This window comes from Phalacrocorax aristotelis, chromosome Z (genome assembly GCF_949628215.1).
Source record: "Phalacrocorax aristotelis chromosome Z, bGulAri2.1, whole genome shotgun sequence".
Lineage (NCBI taxonomy): Eukaryota > Metazoa > Chordata > Aves > Suliformes > Phalacrocoracidae > Phalacrocorax > Phalacrocorax aristotelis.
Genome location: NC_134311.1, coordinates 42,532,922 through 42,554,559, shown reverse-complemented (window position 1 = coordinate 42,554,559; position 21,638 = coordinate 42,532,922). Strand labels below are relative to the sequence as shown.

Below are 21,638 nucleotides of genomic sequence, written 5' to 3'. Positions count from 1 at the left end.
CTCATTGGTGCGTTGTGTCCGGCGTCAGGCCCCGCCCCGCCACCCCCTCGGCCGCCCCGGCAGCCGCCAGATCCGATGCAGTCGCTCGATCCGATGCAGTCGCTCAGCGAGGGGGGGCCGGTACCACTGCCCTAGGCCGCGCGGGGAGCCGCTCTCCCGGGCCCGCACCTTCTCCGCCGCGGAGCGCGGTGCCGAGCTGCGGGCACCAGACGGACTGACTGACAGCCGCCCGCCGCGCCGTTACTCAGCACAACCGGCACCCCCTCCCCCCGCCCGGCGTTCCAAGCGGCGGAGGTTGGGAAAGTGCGGGGCCGCGCCCGCGCTGCCGCCGAGCGGAGCGTCAGGTGCAGGTACGGACTCTTCTCCACGGCAGCGGGGGGTGTGCGGGGATGGCCGAGTTGTGGGGAGGAGGCTAGCAGGGAGCAGCAGCGCGACAGCGGCTTCTCTTCAGCGAGGGACGCGGCGGCGGCTCGGCGCCTCGAGCCCAGCCGGGCGACGGGGTGGCGGCCCACCCCCTCTCCCGGTGCCCCGGCGCCGCCGCCGGAGGGGTGTCGGCTGCCCGGGCGGGGCCAGTTGGTCCCGGGTCGGTCTTGCCGTGGACGCCTTTGTCCGAGGAATGGGCGCGCTGGCTCGTTAAAGGCTTGTTAAATTCTGGCTCTCGAAGTGGAGCCGGGTCGTGTCTTCGCGCCCGCGCCGTTGACTTTTTCAGGTACAGATACTTGAAGAGAGCATTTACTTCTTGCGAGGCTGATTTAATGAATTTCTTCAGCTCCTGCTGTTGATGGCGGGAGTGACGCTGGCCTTAAAATTGCTCTCAGGTGTTATCAATTTAAAAGTTTAAAGTATTTGGCCAGAAGGTAGCTAGAAAAATACATGGCTGCGGAAACCAAAATAGTACCAGCTGAACCACGACCGGTTTAAAAGCGTAGCTTCTTGTCGGTGACTGGCTGGGGCGGTGAAGCACTGCATCGATGTGGCCGAAACACAGTCGGGGGTTTCGGCGCGGGGGCTTTAAGCAGAACAGTCCGCGGTGTGCAGGGTCTTGCTTGGAGCATGCAGAACTTCATGTAATGCGGCTTAATCCCGCAGCTGCCTGTCTGGGATCTTTGGAGGGGTGGCTTGTTCTTTAGGTGGGAAGGAATGGTGAGATTTTTTTCACTTAGCGTTTCCTGCATTCCCCTTCTTTATTTTTTTTTTTTTTCAACTGTGCCAGTAAATTTTCCGGTACACCAAGTAACCAGAGGAAGAAGAATGTCTCTATTATAAAGCTTAACTTGTATATACTGCTAGAATTTGTGAGAACAGTAAAGCTGTTTAATTGTTTGAAATTAAGTTTTGGTCCCATCAGGCTTCTCTGTTTTTTATGTAGATTGTTTTGCTCTTTGCAAACTACCTTAAAGAGTAACTCCACAGCATTTCTTGGCATGGCTTTTTCATTACTGACTAGACTTCCTCTGTTTTCTTTTCTGGACCTACTGTGTATTCTTTCTTAATAACCCTTTTATATAATACTTAATCAGACACTGAATTTTTTTCACTAAATATTTTGCTGCTTTAACTGTCAAAGTAGTTTGAGGATGTTCATATCCTTTTGTTACCATTTTTAATGTAACGCAGATGGTGAGTGCTTCAGCAGTGGCTCGAACTAGTTTTCATTGCACTGTGCTCAATGAAAGGGTGAGAGCAAGTAGAGTTTCTTGCTTCAGCAATATATAATGAAAAATGAAGATTAAAAACAATAAAAAACAAGCAAAAAACCCCACCCAAACAACAAATAAACAAAACCCCAAATAATTTTAACATCTTGCCTGTTACAGTTAGAGCACCACTAAAATTTACAAACCAGCAGCTGTATTTACAACTTTGACTTTTTTCTTGTGAATAGTTCCTGTGAAATAGGTAATTTAATTTAAATACACATTAGAACAATTTAATGTTAATATAAAAGATAAGTGTTGGGCTTCTGAGGCCTATACACAGTGAAGTACTCAAAGGTGTGAATAATAGGAGCCACTCTTGTTATGATCTGTAGACGTAGGAGGGCAGGGATAATTGCTTGTATGAAAGAATTGCATTTGTGTTATACTGAGAATCACAAGATAAATATTTGAGGCTTTCTTTTGGATTAGATAGACTTCTTCCCCATCTCTTCTCTCAGCCTTAATGAAAAGGTTAATTGCTGAAGAGTGGATTGAAATTGCTGCCTGTGGGCTGTTTTACACTTGTCATTTTCTGTGTTACTTTTTATTCATAAAAGCGTTAAAGAGAAATTTGATAAATGATCTTGCCTTCCTTTTAAAAGCTGTCTCAGAAGGGCTGGGTGATGCCACTTGGGTCTGTGTTATTTCTTAGCCTTTCTTGGTCAAATAGTAGAAGTTCATCAATTTTCCACAGTTTCTTCCTCAGATTTTTCCTACGTAATTTCTACAGAAAATACAGTATAATTTTAAAGGATAAGTATTTTTCTCTCATTATATTCTTTGTGTTGTTAGTAATTGTAACAGCATTAGGAACTGTGTTTGCAGAACAGCACTGGCTTCGTTATTAGTACTGAAATGACAAATAGAAGGTGAAATAGTTATGTTGTTGGGATGAGCGCAGAGATTTACATCATATATGCTCAGAAGGTGTTAGACACTAACTTAGGTATTCACAACATAACTTAGGCAAATGAGTCCCATTGAAGTTATTTGTCTGTACTTGTGCTTAAGGTAATTTGTGGTCAGTTTTGGTTTTGCCCCAGTTTCAGTAAGAGTCCAGATAAAGCTTACATTAAACACATCTGTTATTAGAGTGATTTTTTTAATGCAACATCACTTGTGATGCCCTGTTCACTTTCCATAAATTATATTTTAGACTTAATAAAATAATTGGTCTCTTAAGACTGTTGATCTCCAAAGCTTTTACCCGGGCTGGGTGATGCTAAATGAAGGGGGGTTTGTGACTTTTAATTTTTACCGTAATAACTTCCGGCTGGATGAATCATTAGGTAATCATGTTACACATTTTCTAACATTAAGAACATTAAAAAAACACTGGGGGGTGGGGGGGAGGGTAACATTAAGTTTAATCCCTCATGGAAATATCTGAGCAGTATACCTTTTGAGGAAAGGTAATGCCTGTTTAGTTGAAGTCAAATTATGACATCTGGTAGCTAACTACTAGGCTGAAATGCTGATTCAGTTGAACTTTTAAACAGTGATATCAGAATTACTCTAAACACCCTGGGGACTCTCTCACATCCTGGTTCCATTCCAGATCCGGAGGTTAAGAACACTCATGTGAATACAATGAATGACAAACAAGTTCCAGTATAATGGAAACATTGTTGGCGTTTAGTTGAAGGTATCCTCCTGCAGAAATTCAGTAGGTGTTTTGTGTCAGATTTGTTCGGTTAACCATGCTAGGGATCTGCTGTTTTTCTTGGGCTTTCTGACAGAAGCAAGTAGCAAGTATTTGTTTTAAAGAAGAGAGTTGTTGCTAGCCATGATTTAGATGGAGAACAACTGTGGAATCAGAATCTTTAGTTTCAGTAGACAGTTTCCATTGGATTAAATGGACATTATATAAATTCTATGTTACAGACTAGTATAGGGCAGAAATAATACTTTAGCCATGGTCTTCAGCATAAGTCATTTGCCATATGTGGCAACAGCCCATTTTTAGCACATTTAAGCTATCTTGGGGCACAGTACCACCTCAGCTGATTAACTGTGGTTACTGCAGTACTGCCCTGTATGTAAATTCCACAGGCCAGCTTCCAGTCTTCGGAAATTATTTTGACAAATAGCAAATATTTTGTGAATGAGATCATATTTGTAGTGTTGCTGGGCTGTTTATAGTTATAAATAATGTAAATTCCTGTTTTAATTCTTTTTGACAAGTGGATTAGGAAGCAAGTAAGATTCTGTAGCTGTCATATGGTGGAATAGAGCGCAATCTGCTATTTCTGGGCAGAACAGGCTATTTATACCTCACTTTTATGTGAACAATTTAGAAAATACATACCTACAAAATATTTTTTTCCTCACATAGAATAAATAGTAATATCTAGCTTTGGCCTTCAGCTTTTCTGAAAAGGTGAAAAAACTTACTTGAACAGGTAAGTTTAACAGTTTTTGATAGAAATAGAAGTGTGGTTGGATACTGGGTCATAAGCACTTCTTGCAAAAAAAGCCTGTTGAGGCATCACAGCAGTTTCTCTGGGCTGTGAGCATGAACTTTTGACATAGAGGTGAAAGAAGTGGCTCTTTTGGGGCTCACAGCTATAAGAGAAGTAAAGAAGGGGATGGGGAAAGCATTGAGTTTTTCCTGTGCTTAAGGCAGCCCAAGCCTTTTGCCAATCCCTAGACCTCTTCCATAGACCTCTTCCACTTGTCCTGACTTGCAGGTTAAAATTAAACTTAATGTCCAGATAATCTCACCTGACAGGGAACAGATGAGCTATTCCAAAATTGAGCGGCTGCTTGTGCTAATGACATAAATACATGAGGTTGTTGTTTCTTTATCTGGCAGAAATATGGTGATTTATTCAAGATCTGCATTTAAGAGACAATCTACCTTTTTATGGGAGGTCATCAGTGTACACTTCTTGCCATCTCCTCTAAACTGGTAGTGTTGGTCAACCATATCTAAGAATCTGTGGTTCTCATTTATTCTGAAGAAAACTAGAGGCTTGGGGTGAAAGTACTTGGCTGTAGCAGCCTTGGCAAAAGACTGGAGTTTTTGTGCCCTACAAAGAGGAGTAGTGTTCCAAGAATGCTCATGCTGTTTATCTGACTGTCTTGCTGTGCCTGTGTTGACTACTCTGTAAGTATACTCTGTGTAGCATTGTATGCAGTACGCATTCATAGTCTACCACAGGGAAGAGAACTTTCACACATCCAAAATACAGATAGTTATTCTTTGATCTATATTCACCCATGTGTACAGCAGTGTCCTTAAAGCTTTTCTGAAGATCATAGGATCATTAAGGTTGGAAAAGATCTCTAGGATCACCAAGTCCAACTGTCAACCCAACGCTACCATGTCTCCTAAACCATGCCCTGAACTGCCATGTCTACACATCTTTTAAATACCTCCAGGGATGGCGACTCCACCACATCTCTGGGCAGCCTATTCCAATGCCTGACCACTCTTGCAGTAAAGAAATTTTTCCTAATATCCAATCTGAACCTCCCCTGATGGAGCTTGAGGCCGTTTTCTCTTGTTCTGTTGCTAGTGACCTGGGAGAAGATACCAACACCCACCACACTGCAACCTCATTTTAGGTAGTTGTAGGGAGTGATAAGGTCTCCCCTCAGCCTCATCTTCTCCAGGCTAAATAACCCCAGCTCCCTCAACCACTCCTCATAAGATTTGCTCTCCAGACCCTTCACCAGCTTCATTGCCCTTCTCTGGACATGCTTCAGCACCTCAATGTCCTCCTTGTAGTGAGGGTCCCAAAACTGTACACGGTATTCAAGGTGCGGCCTCGCCAGAGCTGAGTACAGGGACATGATCACTTCCCTACTCCTGCTGGCCACGCTATTCCTGTTACAAGGCAGGATGCTGTTGGCCTTCTTGGCCACCTGCGCACACTGCTGGCTCATGTTCAGGTGGCTGTAACCAACACCCCCAGATCCTTCTCTGCTGGGCATCTTTCCAGCCACTCTTCCCCAAGCCTGTAGCGTTGCATGGCGTGGTTGTGACCCAGTGCAGGACCTGGCACTTGGCCTTGTTAAACCTCACACAATTGGCCTCAGCCCATCGATCCAGCCTGTGCAGATCCCCCTGCAGAGCCTTCGTACCCTCGAGCAGATCAATATGCCCACCCAGTTTGGTGTCACCTGCCGACCTACTGAGGGTGCACTCAATCCCCTCATCCAGATCATTGATAAAGATATGAAACAAGACCAGCCCCAAAACTGAGCCCTGGGGAGCACTGCTTGTGACTGGCTGTCAACTGGATTAACTCTGTTCACCACAGCTCTCTAGGCTCGGCCATCCAGCCTGTTTTTTACCCAGCAAAGAGTACACCCATCCCAGCCATGAGCTGCCAGCTTCTCCAGGAGGATGCTGTGGGACACAGTGTTAAAGGCTGTACTGAAGTCCAGGCAGACAACATCCACAGCCTTTCCCTCATACACTAAGGCAGGTCACCCTGTCATAGAAGGAAATCAGGTTGGTGTGGCAGGACCTGCCTTTCATGAACCCACGCTGGCTGGGCCTGATCCCCTGGTTGTCCTGCACATGCTTGGTGAGCTCACACAACATGAGCCACTCCATTACCTTTGCTGGTACTGAGGTCAAGCTGACAGGCCTGTAGTTCTTCAGATCCTCCTTCCGTCTCTTCTTGTAGATGGGCATCACATTGGCAAGCCTCCAGTCATCTGGGACCTCCCCTGTTAACCAGGACTGCTGGTAAATGATGGAGAGTGGCTTGGCAAGCTCCTCTGACAGTTCCCTCAGTTCTCTCAGGTGGATCCCATCCAGCCCCATAGACTTGTGAGTGTCCAGGTGGAGCAGCAGGTCATAAATTGCTTCCTCCTGGATTAAGGGGGATTTATCCTGCTATGTCTTGGGTCGCTAAGTCCAAAACAGCCTCCAACCACCACATCTCCCAGCACTCTTTCTCTGTTGTGAACAGGAGATCAAGTGAGGCACCTCCGCTGGGAGGTTCGCTTACCAGCTGTGTGAGGAAGTTATCTTCCACCCACTCCAGGATCCTCCTAGATTGTTTCTTCTTTGCTGTGTTGTATTTCCAACAGACATCTGGTAAATTGAAGCCCCCCACTAGAACAAGGGCAACTGATTGTGGTACTTCTTCCAGCTGCTTGTAGAACAGCTCATCTACCCCTTAATCCTGCTTGGGTGGTCTATAACAGACCCCCAGCAGGATATCTGCCTTGTTGGCCTTCCCTCTCATCCTTACCGATAAGCACTCAACCTTATCATCAAAGTTGCTAAGCTCTATGCAATCGAAGCACTCCCTAACATACAGAGCCACCCCATCACCTCTCCCTCCTTGTCTATCCCTTCTGAAGAGCTTATAGCCTTCCATTGCAGCAGTCCAGTCATAAGAGTCATCGCACCATGTCCCTGTGATGGCAGCTAAATCATAGCTATTCTGCTGCACAATGGCTTCCAGCTCCTTCTGTCCATTGCCCATTCTGCATGCATTAGTGTAGATGTAGATGGTTTCACCCCCGACCCTGGCATGCCACCCCTAGGTTCCTCTCTGGTGGGCCTAGCTACATCCCAGATAAATTTATCCCAGATAAATTTATACAGGCATGAAAACTATGCATGTGTACAAGTTAGAGGACAAACTTTGAAATATGATCTAAATATCACCAAGTATTATAGTAAGCTGTAAGATATTCTTGTTGGATTACCCAAGTATTTCTGAAATGACATGGGACTGTAGACATCAGAAATCAGCTTGGTTTTGTTCCCATTTGTAAACTTGGATCCAGCAGTCAAAACTGGTACATGAAACTGTAAAAGTGTTTCTGTGCTCGGTGGCCTGCCAGGAACTGAGCTTGAGACCTGTAGATAGATTTGGGATGAAAAGGTTGTTTAAGTTGAGATGAAGCGTCAGATGCCTTAAGACAAGGAAAGCAGTATAAATGCTTATCTTGGGTGTGCTGGTTTTCAGCATGGCTTTTGGCAGACTTCATCATTCCTCCTACCTCTGAAAAAAAGTATTGTCATGACAAAGGATGATTCCCACCCCCTTCTCCCTGTGTACATTAAGAGGACACAATGCTTGCTTTTCAGGGCAACTGTATCTTTACCTAGCTTGCTTTATGTGTATGTGTCTTTTTACTTTTTTCCTCTCACCACTTTGTTAATCAATGCTTTGAATTAGTAGTATAGATTATAATGATTTGCCAAATATCTGTGATTGAGCATTTGGTTTGGGATGTTTTTGTTAAAGCATGGAATAAAAATAGTCGTATCATTAATATAATCCCAATTCCTATCTGCAATACAGGAAACCTTAGCTAATAATGTCTTTGAAGGGTTTGGAAACACTTATGTAAGCCAGTATGTGGAGCAAGGAAGAGTTTATGGCTGGATTTAAGTGTACTGAAGGTCTACAGTGTTTGCTAAGCCAGCAGAAGCATCTTGTTTTGCCTTCTAAGTTTTGACCTTTTATACTGCTGATACTGCTTGCAGGAGCCCATAACTCATGACTGCAATATATATTCTCTGTATTTAGGAAGCGCTGTAGTGATTTTTGGCTGCAGAGATCTGCATAGCCGTAGTATCCTCCAAACACTGCAACATATTTTAATTGTTCTTTATAACATATGTATTTGTCAACGGGATGAACACTTCTCCAAATGGCTTAAGATGAGGGGCTTCATTTCCTCCAAAGAAAATCCAAAACTCATGCTTATTCTTTTCCTGGGTAGTCATATTTTAATCTCTCACAGGGCTTTAGAGTTATCACTTTTCTTTAATAATATGCTATTTTAAAGTAGCTAATAATAAAAAACAAGCTATTACATAAAAATCTGCATATATATTTAAACTGTTTTGTTCAATGTTTCCACTAAAATTACATATTATTTTCTAGAGAGGTTAGGTTTGCGTTTTCCATGAGGTTTTCTTTTTTTTATATATAGGATTGTAACTAGAAACTGATACCATTCTCTCTTCTTGTTTCAGACTAGAAGATGAATAATCTTTCCTTTAGTGAACTGTGTTGCCTGTTCTGTTGTCCACCATGCCCAGGGAAAATTGCCTCCAAACTAGCATTCTTACCTCCTGATCCCACGTACACACTGATGTGTGATGAGAGTGGTAGTCGCTGGACTTTACATCTCTCAGAGCGAGCAGACTGGCAATATTCTTCTAGAGAAAAAGATGCCATTGAGTGCTTCATGACTAGAACAAGTAAAGGTAACAGGATTGCCTGTATGTTTGTGCGTTGCTCACCTAACGCCAAGTACACGTTGCTCTTCTCACATGGAAATGCTGTTGACTTAGGTCAGATGAGCAGCTTTTACATAGGACTGGGTTCACGGATTAATTGCAACATATTCTCATATGATTATTCTGGATATGGTGCAAGTTCTGGGAAGCCAACAGAGAAGAATCTGTATGCTGACATTGATGCTGCTTGGGTGGCTCTTAGGACAAGGTAAGACATTAGTTGCCATTTTTCTTTTACAACATGCTTTTCAAATGGTTGTGCTTAATCTGCATTGGTAGTTTAAACAGAAATGCTGTATTTTAGGATTAATGAATTCATATCCAAGCTGATAGGTGGTGCCTTATGCTGAAGGCATTGTCAGTGTTGATCAGGATCAGTATATAGTAGTGATATACTAGAAGAATTGAAATAAGATGAAATTTAATACGGTATGTTTCAGTCTTGAATGATTAGAAGATAATCCTTGTTGTCACAATTTGGGATCTTCTCAGCTGGAAATATCAGAAGATAGGAAAAACCTACAATAATTGATTCCCCAGTAACTGAGCCACTGGTGTGATATGGGTGAGAGAATATGCAAGTTGTTTTTTCAGACAATTCCATCACCTACTACTTTTGTAGGGGGGGACGAAGCTGGAAAAGCTGGTATAAGAGAAACCTGGTGAGACTGTCTTTGGATTTCTGTATGGTATTCAGACCACCTTTGTTTCATAATTCAGACCAGCAGCTACAGCATTTCCAGAGAGAGCTTTCTATATAAAACAAAAAGATGTTTTATCATAGCAAAACATGATGCGTGGGAGAGGTTGTAATTGATCTATGTAAATACATGATGGTGGGAACAAAAAAACAGGAATTTGAGTCAGTGGTGTTAGCTCACATAGATTAAAACTGGACAAGAAAAAAATGCAAATTGGAAAGGGGCTGTTTCAGCAATTTCTGTATTCTAAACCTCTGGTTTTAGGGAGATAAAATAGTAAGATGAAAGACTCTGGAGCCATTCTGATACAGGTGAGGATCCCAGGCCCCAAATAAATGCAGCACTGAATACCCAGTTCTCACATTTGAGAGTGTTTTTCATCCTGGTTTATTCCATTTAGAGGATTATTCTTCTTGTGTTCCAAGTACCCAAACTACAAAAAGATTATTTTTTAAAATACTATGTGATTATAAGAATAGATGTTCACCAAAAAAGCTCCCATCATATTGTGTATTTTTGTACCAAAAAGCTGTGAAAACCTGAATTTAATGTAGAGCAGCATGTTATGGGTCAGTCATTGCAACCTGAGCATACTGTTTAATTCTGTAATATCAGAGATGTGACTCAGAGTAAGGGCATGTGTAAAGACTCTTTAAATCACGGAACCTCGTAATTGTCACAGTGAATTTAGAACTTTATTGATGTAATGCTAACTATTTTCTGATTACTTTGGAGCGGATTATCCCTTTTAGTGCGTATTGCCTTGCATTTCCTTTACATTATATCAAAGGTGCGATACTTTTTTTTAAAAAAAGCATATTTAATTCATATATTAATGTAGGAGGAATGCTTATTATCATAAACCTCATACAACCACAGGGGACAGGTATTCAATCTCATATTCAAAAATATGCATACTGTGTTGTTAGATTAGGTTTTTGCATTTCTTTTGATTACAGTGTAAAGTTGAGATATAACTAGACATCTACTCTGTTAGCCAAGAGCTGCAACAGGTGTTGACTATGTTTTGTAGTTGATAAGTGATCTGGAAGATAGCCACTTGGTGAAATACCCAGTAACATTGTTCACAAACCATATTATGTTTTTGGACAACATGGGAGACAGTCTGAATTGCTTAAATATACCAGAAAATGGAAGAGAACTAGATAGTGAAACTTAAATCATTTGTTTATATCAGTTTACAGGCTCTGTTTTATGAACTAATTTGTAATTATTGTCTTTTCTTCCCCTGATTAATTTCTGATTGAAAACCTAAAAGGAAATGTGATTGCAGCTTGAACTCTTGCCTCTGTTCTTGAACAGTGCAGTTTGTACCTTTGCCAGTCAAATAAGATTGTTCATTATCATATCCCATCAGAACATGCCCTTTGCTGAACACACATTGTCGGGGGGAACTCTAAATACGTACTCCATCTATCCACTTTTTCCCTCTTCCATACAGGAATGACCTCACCTCAATCCCATGTGCTGTCTGCATTTATTTTTTTTGTGTGTCAAAACCTCCTTTAGAAATTGATAATTCTGTAGAGTGTTTAGAGCTTGAATTGGTCTGCCCAACTTACGGATTTCACAAAAGTGGACTGAATTTTTTCTGTTGCTTAAAAAGTTGTTGGTTTTACTGGTTTCCACCATGGTACTTTCAACAACTTTCCAACTGGCAGACCTGGTCTTGTCCTTGTATCTGAATGCTGAATGTAACAGGGAGAATTTCAGCACGTGATCTGGATATACTGGCTCACCATTTGGTTACTAGCCTATGGTATTCTCTTGAGCCGTGAGACAGTGCTCACATGCGTTTAAATACTGGACCAGTATGGAGCCTTTGAGCATTTGCAGCAGCATTGCTTCACTTTTCTAGCATAGCCTGCTCTGTCAGTGTTACATTGACACCATCTTTCATGTCTTATAATGTAAGTGTTCTACAAAAACTAATTAGGCAGACTGTTTGCAGGATAGCTGTAAGTTCTTTGAAATTTACGTTGATGGGATGAGAGAAGAAAGGGATCCTAGACTTCTAAACTGTGCCTCACAGATTGTGATGCGGTGAAGAAAAGAATGGAGAAGTTACCTTTGTTGGAGGTTGATCCTGAGAAATGGGATCACAGAACTCAGCATTAAAAGGTGTTCCTGGAGTAACTGAAATGCTGATGTGGACTTCATTCCATGGTCAACCCAGCTGCTAGTGGTGGAGACATGTTAGTATTTTTTACATCTTGGAAGTGCAATCCAGATGGTCATCTGTAAGTTGGCACAACTGTCCAGTGCAGACTGGACACCCAGGGTGAAATAGTCTGGAACTAGTATTGAGGCTAATGGTGAGGTTGGTCCAACACCAATTTCTTGAAAGTGGTTGCTGTAAAGGTATGTGAATATTGCTATTCATGTAAATGAATACAAAAAGATAATTTGGCACCAGATTAGAAGAGGTAAACAGTAGATGCAGACTCTGAATTGTGTTCCTGTTCTTTACCTGCTTTGAGTATTTTAACTGGAAGCAGTAGCTGTACTGCGGATGCTGACTGTGGAAGAAGGCAAGGTGATTCACTGCCATCATGTTTGGGAAAGTTGTGCGTTATTTCATATTCATGTGCATGGGACAATATAAAAGCTGCAAGTGAGGACATTCTTTTTCTGACTGTCATAGCTACAAAGTGTTGAAATGCCAGGAGTCATTTTGAGATACGCCTATTTTCGCTGTCCTGGTCTCTGAAGGTCTTTGATGACACCCTAACAGGGGTGGAAAGGTTTAACCAGCTTCAGGCAAATGCGGGGCAAGTGGCACTTGCTCAGAAACCTGAAGACTTGCCAGAGTTGCCTCATGAGCAGATTTAGCTTTAGGAAGCCAAACAGCCTTTTCATTGTTGCTTATCATGGACTGTATAATAACTGAAAAATTGAAGGGTAAATCTCACCAACAGACTGATGTGTCAAAGTGGACAGAATGTCCATACTTTGAACAGCCAAATATAGGAATAATATGAAATCTGTCTGGATGTTGAAGGAAAGTGTTCTTTTGAGAATTCACAAACTATGTGGGGGTTTTTTTTTCATTCAAAAGTAGGGGGGTAATCGGCTAGAAGATGAGGTGCCTTACCCTTGAATATTTGGAGAGAAATTGAGCTTTTAGTGAAATTGGTAGGGAAAGGTAGCTCAATTTATCGTGAAGAGAAGTCTTGCCAATAAAACAAATACACCAGTAGCATTGTAAGGTTTAGAAAAGGCCATGCCATCATGGGAGAGGCAGAGGAGGTGCAGTTTGTTGATTAGTACATGTGTGGTCAACGGGCTTGCCTCTCATAAAACATAGTTGCCTTTTTCTTCTAGCAATGTTACGTCTTGTATACATAAGAAGGGGAATATGCATCTGAGTTGAGGAAGAGCTGTATGCCCATGAATTTTATTCATGGCCTGGAATGTTGGTAGTTAAAGGTGCAGAGGTTGTTCATGCCCTTCACGTTCTGCAATTTGCAGCTGTAATTTTGTGTGTTATGTGCCTGATGACAAAAGGTTCTGAAATGTTCTCTGAAAATTCCCTCAGGATGTTCCACCTTGTTCTTTGTGCCCCCAAGCACTGCTGTCAGTTGGTAAATGCCTGTGTTGCAATAGCTTTACAAACAATAGCCTCTCTAAGAGCATCCATTGGACCTCTTAATTAGTGTGAGCCTGAGAGGTATTACTGAAAATGTACACTTCTCAGGTTGATTTTATGGACATCTTATTTTATTACTGTAAAGTGAGCAAGTCTTCTAGATTAACAGCAAGAGTGCAGAAGTGAAAAGATAAATTGCTTTGTCTACTTTAGGTATATCAAGGGCAAACAGCAGGTTCTCTAAGAGCCTGCAGGTATAGTATGGTAATTTCAGCTGGTATTTTGCTGTTGAAGGTAACTGAAGCTTAAAACAAGCAAACAAACAAACAAAAGCAAAAAAAAACCAAAACCAAAAACCTACTCATTACAGCCATACATGCATTTTGTAGTTTGCACATCACACATCATGATAATGTGATGTATATCCAATTAAAGTATATAATATGGTGAATATCCAGTGTAAGTCGTGTATGATGTATGTACAGTTAAAGTGTTCAACGTATGGTCAGATGGGGCTTTGAGCAACTTGATTTAGTGAAAGATATCCTCGCCTATAGTGGAGGGCTGGACTAGATCATCTTCCAACCCAAACTGTTCTACAATTCTGTAAAAAGAAAAAAACGAAGAGGGAGGAGTGGAAAAAGAGGTGGACTGCCACTAGGATAACTGTTTAGTAAAGTGCAGAAGAGGTTTTGTTACAGAGACAGAAATATAAAGGAAGCGGTGAAAGAATTTCTGCTAAAGCGCATTGTTTCACAATTTGTCACGAAGGGGAAAGAAAGAATATTTCATTGCTGTTTAGCATTCCTCTTTTCCTGCTAGAAGCTGAAAACAATGAGGCAGGAGTGTTCAGGGTTGCCTCTTTTACAAGAGACTATCTATATCTGATCAGCATATGTATGCTCACAGAAGAGTGTGCTGGCTTCATTAGTCGCCCTGTGTTAGCTTGGGCCCTGATTTTAGGTAGGGAGTGGCCTGATGGTACAGTTACCATGATTTATTGGCTTGCTCCTTCCTTTAACCCACCAGTGGCATGTCATTTATTGCCTGGCCCTGAAGACAGCCAGCACAAAGGAGCAGAAAAATAGTTGCTCTCTTGCTGCCAGAAGAGATTAGTTTCCTAAACAAATCGGTGAAGCGCAGTGAGGAGCAACATGTGGCTGAAGACACAAATAGGAAAGTGGTTCCCTTCTGTTTGGCAGTAGCTTAGCTTCATAGTGACATTAACCTGTACCTTTAGCGGGGCAATAGGGCAGAAGTTTGTGAGTGTTCAGACACTCTGTGTGGATGCTAGCGAGCTTTTGTCAACAGAGGTATGTTTAGTTCTATGTAAAAACTGCTCTTCAAGTTCCTTGTGCTTTCCAGGGTGGTAGCCTGGATGAATCAGGTGTTGAAAGGAATTGAAAACTGGGTTGCTGTGGGAAAGAGGAAAATGTTGTGGGTAACCTTTAAGCTGCAGAAAGTATCTATCCAAATTTTATGCCAGGTTCAGTCCAGAATAATTTGTCCCTGGAGAAGAATGCTTTCTCTGAGAAAGTACATTTGTGCACAGCTTCTTCAAAGACTTTTGTTCCAAGGTCCTTTCTGGTCATACTGGCTAAAAATAAACTAACATAAAAAACCCCCAACAAACTGAAGGCCTGTCTATTCTGACACAAGTTATCTAAGATTGCTTGAGTAGGCAATGGTGTTTATGTTATTCCTTTGATCAATGTAATGAGCTTTCAAAGATATCAACAGTTTTTACAGCATGTTTTTGAGTTATTGTCACCAGAACAGCTGCTTATAGCATATGGCTTTGTAACTGTCACGTTCCCCTTCCTCAAGGTGGCCTGCAATTCTAAGGCATTGATTAAGAGAAAAATATTACTGCCACTTTTTCTCTTGATCTGACACATCCTCATTTGGGAGACCGGGTATGCAGTCAACTAATAATTTTCTGCCAAGATTTTTTCAAGCCAGAATATTCAAAAGTGTGACTACTTTGAACCACCACTTCTGGTGACTGGCCTCACTATTTTAGTTTCCAGACTGCAAAACATTGTTTCTGGAGGGTGCTATGGAGGCAATCTGTTTGGCTGAGATCTGCTTTAATCCAAATATAGTAAATGCTTTTCTTGGATTACTTCTTGTAGCTAATATCTAGCTATTGTTAGGCTGAAGGATTTTGATCCAAAACCAGGGATAATAATAATGAGAAAGAGGAGAATATATGCTCCAAAATATACTTCTAAGTTTTGCTTTAAAGTTCTGTGCAATGGCCTGCATCATGTAAAACTGAATACCTGAGGAAATGTGAGCATTATAATTTGCAGGGTTTTTTTTTTTTTTTGAGAACTATGTTATGTCATAATGTGCTGTGCAAACTCCATGCCATACTAACTATGCAAATAGCCAGGTATCAATGCAAGTTTTGTCCAGATTATATGAAAGGGATAGAAGGCCACATTATACTTTTAGAATGGACAAATGTGACTTGAATTATTTGAATTGGGAGATTAATTGTAAAAGGACAGGCGCTAGGCTGTTCTCAGGTGTTTCAGAAGATACAGAAATACTGAAGACATTTGTTTTGGTTTCAGAGCTTTAATTGTATTTTTGTGTGTTGGAAATTTGAGAAAATCTTAAGAATGTTTGAATTTTTTTATGCTCTGAGAAGTGTTGTGAGGTGGAGGGCTTGCCTGTAGTTCCCGGCTGATGATTGAGTCTTAGTGTTTTAGAACTCTTAATTTGATTATGATCCTAGAAACTCTTTCTAGGAAATGCTGATAGTAATTAAGTAGTCGTGAAACAGATTCTATAAATGTATCTGTGCCAATACTTTTAGAGCTTTTATGTTTTACTCTATCAGAACACAATTTAAATAGATGAATAATTAAATAGACAATGTTAACTGTGGATAGTGGATTTTAGCCCCAGTTTAGAAAGCTTACTGGGTTGCTTAAGGAGTTCTGCTAATGATACTTACATATTAGTAATACTTAAATGTGATTTGTTTGTCTTGAAATCTCCCTAGATTTTTTTTAATTAATGTTTCTTATGTGGACATGTTTTCTGGCTTATTGAAAAGTACTTGTAGAATTTTGGTTTTTGTTGGTTGGTAATTTGATTGTCTTGGTATATGTGAAACATCTTTTTTCTAATGGTCCTGATTTTGAGGTTTCTAGAGTCTACTAATTTTAGCATTTGACCTGTAGTTACCACACAGTTATTTAGCCATTATAAGATACTGGACAATTTTTCATTATCTGTTTTCCTGGCTTTGCTGGAGGTATGCAAAATATACTAACTTGAGAACTCCTTTGTGAGTATGGACGTTGGTTGTCAATTTGGCTTTGACAGAAAAGATGCATGCATTTATTGCAGAGGATGTTATGGTTGCACTTTCTTTCACTTCACCTGAAAACAGTTAATTGTTGGTCCTGTTAGGATTTTAGTCAGTTGGCAGACATTAAACTTGCCTCCTGCTGTTCCACAGTGGTGTTAGGCTAGCCTGCTCTAACTCAGAAAGCTGAACAAGCTTCTGATAATGCATAAGAAGAGTGTTTGATTGCGTTTTTTGGTGGTTGTTTTGGGGTTGGCTTTTTGGCTTGTTTTTTTTTTTAATGCAGTGAAATATCTCTTCTTATTTGAAGTACTTTCTTTCACAAATAAGTTAAAAAAAGGTACCCAGATAGATACACTTCTGCAGCCTGAACAAGTACTAAGAGTACTATGTTAGTATAGATTGATGTATCAGCAGCTCACTTACACTGGCAGGAACAGTGCCCACAGCAGAACGTTCTGCTTAGAGGCTTTTCCACTGTGACTTGGGAACCAGCTACTCTTTGTATCTGCTCTAATGCAGAAAAATATATTAGATCTTACTTGTATAAGTGTTAACTAGATGTTTCATTACTCTTTTGTTTACCTCAGTTAATTACAGAAAAGATGAGTGTTTTCATCTTACTAGGAGGGAGGCTTTAATTTTAATTTTGTGGTGCTTATTGGACTGTCGTAATTGTGGGTTGGGTATTCCTCTTGCTAGCTTGCATGTCAACTGTGATAAGAAAGAAGCACCTTAGCTACTACATAGAATGCTTAATATTCTGACTACTGTCTGTATAGACATGCTTTAGGTCCCACTAAATTGCTTAACAATATTACTGGCTCGCAGTTCTTATCACGTATCAGAAGATGAAAGTTGACCAAATTTTTGCAGATTTGACTATGTTCCACTTGATAATAACCACTGAGCTAGTAAAGCTCTGATCGGTTTTCTGTTGTACGTCCACTAGAGTTACCAGTAAAGGCTTTCTACTGGTATACAAGTCAAAACACCATTCACAAATCCATATTTAAAAAAATAAAACCATGTTTCAGTACCATTCAGGCATAAGGCAAAAAAAATTACTGCAAATACAGACTAAATTGCCCCTTTGAGTCAGGAATGTTATAGAATATAATTGTTTGCTCTTCTACCAACTCCTGTTTCACCATTGATCCTCTTCTGGAAATTTTCATTTTCAGAAATGTTTTTTGCTTTGCTGTGTAGTTGCAGTGATGTCTGTTTCACTTTATATGTCACTTTCGTTAACATTTTTTATTTTCTAGGTACGGAATTCGCCCTGAAAATGTGATTATATATGGCCAGAGTATAGGAACAGTACCATCTGTGGATCTTGCTGCTCGGTATGAAAGTGCTGCTGTAATTCTTCATTCTCCACTGACCTCAGGAATGCGAGTAGCTTTTCCTGATACGAAGAAGACCTATTGCTTTGATGCATTCCCAAAGTAAGTTGTGGGATTTTTTCATTCTGCATGCATTTTCTCTGTTACAGAAGTTTCAGAATAGGGAAGCAAGCAATATGGCAAATTCTCTGAAATTTCTTTCAAAGGTTTAAAAAAAGAGCTGGAGAAAAAATCAGAATGAATAACAACAACAAGGAACATTTGATTTGAATGAGTTTTACATAACTTTGTAAATCGTCTAGGTTTTTCACATCTCCAATGTTTTCAGTGGGTATCTGTTAAAGTAGTAGTTTCCTATATGCAACGCTTTATATTGCTAATTCTGCGAAGCAGTTCTAGTCCAGGGAATTGTTAATCTGGCTGGCTATGAACAGAGTCTTTTGCATATGTTACCATAAGTAGCAAAGACTGGAAAACTAAGCAGACCTTAACTGAAGGAAATTCCTCTCATGTGTTCCAGAAATATGCCACTAGTTGGCCATTACAAACTGGTACACTTGTCTCAAAGGATTACCTGCATCTAACTTCAAAGACTTTTCTTTCTGCTTAGATGGTCAAACTTCTCACTTCTGGCAAGCACTCTTTTAATGAAAAACTCTGAAGTAATATATTCATCAGTCCAATGACACTGATTTTTTTTTTTTTTGAAGTGAACATGGTAATGAATACCACTTATAGGTGGATTGCTCTGTTTTTAGATCCTAATAGTTACCAGTAGTGTTTTTTCCTTTTCTGTGTATCTTTGTTTGCTACTGTAATGGCTTCAAGGATGTTGATAAGGACTAATTTTTTAATGATTTAAAGAACTTCAGAATTAAATGGTTAAAACTACAGTGTGTAATTAAAAAGTGACATTAACAGTCTAGTCCTTCAAAAAGATTTAATAAAGCTCACTGTGTTCATAGATATAATTTTTTTTTTACAGCATTGACAAAATTTCTAAAATAACATCTCCTGTGTTAATAATCCATGGGACTGAAGATGAAGTAATTGACTTTTCACATGGACTAGCATTATTTGAGCGTTGCCAGAGACCTGTAGAACCACTGTGGGTAGAAGGAGCAGGCCATAATGATGTGGAACTCTATGGACAATACCTTGAAAGATTAAAACAGTTTGTGTCACAGGAACTGGTTAACTTGTAATTTTCTTTGTATATTTTCATGCTTTTAATTTCACTGCTGAACTGCATGCCGTGATAAAGACATAACATAAAACCTGAAGGTTGTGTTTTCAAATCATCTTGGTTGCCTTCATTAAATGTACAGGTAATGATTTGTCAACATAATTAATGAAGGTTTTAATGCCAGTATTATAAACTGGAATTACATGGTCATGCAGGCAAGCTGGGCAGTTCATACTACTTTCTGTAAGTTTTTTTTCCTTCTTAGATGTATAAAAAATATTCACAATGAGTACTGTATGAATTTAATTATATAAAATCAAATGCTGTAAAAGTGTTGCCAAATGCTTTAGCATATCAAAAACAAGTTTATAAATATTTTTTAAACATCTCAAAATGTACTGTGACTTACTTTGTTGCACAGGTGTAAATTAAAAACCAGACTTCTAAGCAGTTGTTCTGTGAAAATGTAATAGCCATGAAATCTGAACAAATACTAATGTATGTAATAAGAATAGACAGTCACTGGAAATGACCCATGCCCTGTTATAGGGGGAGGGGGTCAAAATAGATATTTTTTCCATATTTTTCATATCTTTTGTGCTTAGTTTTACTTCAGTTGTTTTGTTCTTGTGTTGTCCCTTAGCTTTCAGGTTAAACAAATTTAACCACTCATCTTCTCAGCAGTCCTAATCTTGCCGAAATAATGCCACAAGTTGTCACTGTTGTAACATAATTATCATTCACATGATTGCTACTGAGGCCACTAAGTACTTCAGTGAAACCAGTAAGACTTTTAGAACCTAGAAGGCTTTGTGGACAATGTAGTTTTAAACATTGGTTGCCTAGAGATGTAATATTTCATTAGAAAGAATGTGGAAGTTTATCCAACTTTGTAATAAACAATTTGCAAGTTCGCAGTTGTCTGATCAGGCTTACTTCTGGATGTTTGGTGTAAAAGCTTATTGTTTTTTGAGTATTGTACGGAAATTTTACTAATAATGCCTGGATGGGGTGGGGAGAGGGGCAAGAAAAGAATGTTGACATTTTTGTATTAACTCATAGTAAAAATAAACTTTGTAAGTCGCCTTTCCCTTGAATGCATTTGCTTGAAGAAAAACTATGAAAAATAAATTTAATTATGTAGCCTATTTGTAAACAAAATAATACTCCAACAATACACACTGTACTTCTAATTTTAAGGCCTTATGTAGTTTAACTGTTCTGCTTTTTTTTGTGATTGGAACAGTTGTATACTTAAATGTAGCTTCAAGTATTGTGAAAACTTTTGATTAAGATGTGTTGATTAACAGTAAACAATATTCTATACACTTGCTGTTCTTCCTTTCTTTTTTTTAAAGAAATAGCAACAGTTGCTTGCAATATCTCAAAATAATAAGCAATTCCCCATTTACTCTAGGAAATCTGAGAACTAAAGCAGTAACCCATTATTATGAATTGTCAGCACATTTCTTCATCAGCAACTACTGTTCTCATCCTCCCACCCCTGTGCCTCATCTTGCTACTTCCCACTGTTCAGCACGTAGTTTTTCTGCTGCAGAGCTACTTATAAACCTTACTCTGTAATGAATTCAAATTTAGCTTGCTTTGAAATCATCAGCGACTTCTTGTCTTATGCTCTTTGGTTTCTTAATTGAATAGAAAAAATTTTGAATTTGTTCTCAAGCAACTGGGTTCTTGTTTGTCTTTTTGATCAAGTACGCTTCACTGTTTTCTGAACTTCAGATTAGTATTCCAGCACAACAATATTAAAGATTTTCATCCTAATCCAAGATTGTGCAATTGGAAGTGTGCTTAAATAGATATGTAACTCGGCTTTATTACACCATACTGTATGCACAGTTTGATTTCATTTTCTTACTACCTTCCAGCCACTATCTCTGATTTAGATGGAAATTGTTACCATTAAGTGTCTAAGTGCTTCCCTTGTTATGAATGAAGTCTGGTTTAAAAGTCCTCTTCAGAAATTCACAAGTAAAGAAAGTAGAACTGCAATGATAAGAGATACAGATTGGCTGATAGTGTGGCTGATAGTACTGCAAATTGCAGGCAAATGATCAAGTGTCATCACAAGAACTATCTGATTGTGCTGGGGAATATTATGGCACCCTGTAATTGAAAAGACAGAGAAGGGGCATAGCAGTTTTGCTGCTTTTGTTTCTGTGTTTTGTTGAAGCAGAACAAAAGGCCTCACTGACAGTGTTTTCTCTTCAGTAGAGGCAGCTGTGCTGGATTACACTGGTGAGTCAAGGCTCTGGTCACTTTGGGACCACTTATGCATGGTTAATCATTGCCAGTTTGTTCTGATTTGTAATTTACACCTAGATTTTTCAGAGGAGTTATTTAATGAAGAAATTAAAACTGGTTTTAGGCACAGCCTAGCTTGAATTTGCTAGTTGTATTATGGCAACAAATTGTTACCAACATAAAGCAGCTCTGAGCTATTGCACCTAGGACAAAAACATTTGACACTGTGGTTGTCTTGTCTTTAAACCATCATTGTGGTGAAATTGACAATGGGCTGTTG

At 39.9% G+C, this 21,638-nt stretch overlaps 1 protein-coding gene across 2 annotated transcripts; it reads left to right on the top strand.

Moving 5' to 3' along the window:
• The first annotated feature begins 68 nt into the window (after positions 1 to 68).
• Positions 69 to 20,421, top strand: ABHD17B (abhydrolase domain containing 17B, depalmitoylase). 2 transcript variants are annotated; one of them, XM_075080054.1, is made up of 5 exons: positions 75 to 350; positions 8,659 to 8,892; positions 8,980 to 9,133; positions 17,830 to 18,009; positions 18,893 to 20,421. In XM_075080054.1, the coding sequence occupies exons 2-5, from the start codon at positions 8,667 to 8,669 to the stop codon at positions 19,110 to 19,112; spliced, it is 780 nt and encodes a 259-aa protein (XP_074936155.1). In that variant the 5' UTR covers positions 75 to 350; positions 8,659 to 8,666; the 3' UTR covers positions 19,113 to 20,421. The 2 variants fall into 2 exon arrangements, with proteins under 2 accessions (XP_074936154.1, XP_074936155.1); XM_075080053.1 differs by having other exon boundaries at positions 69 to 350; positions 8,659 to 9,133.
• Positions 20,422 to 21,638: the final 1,217 nt, after the last annotated feature.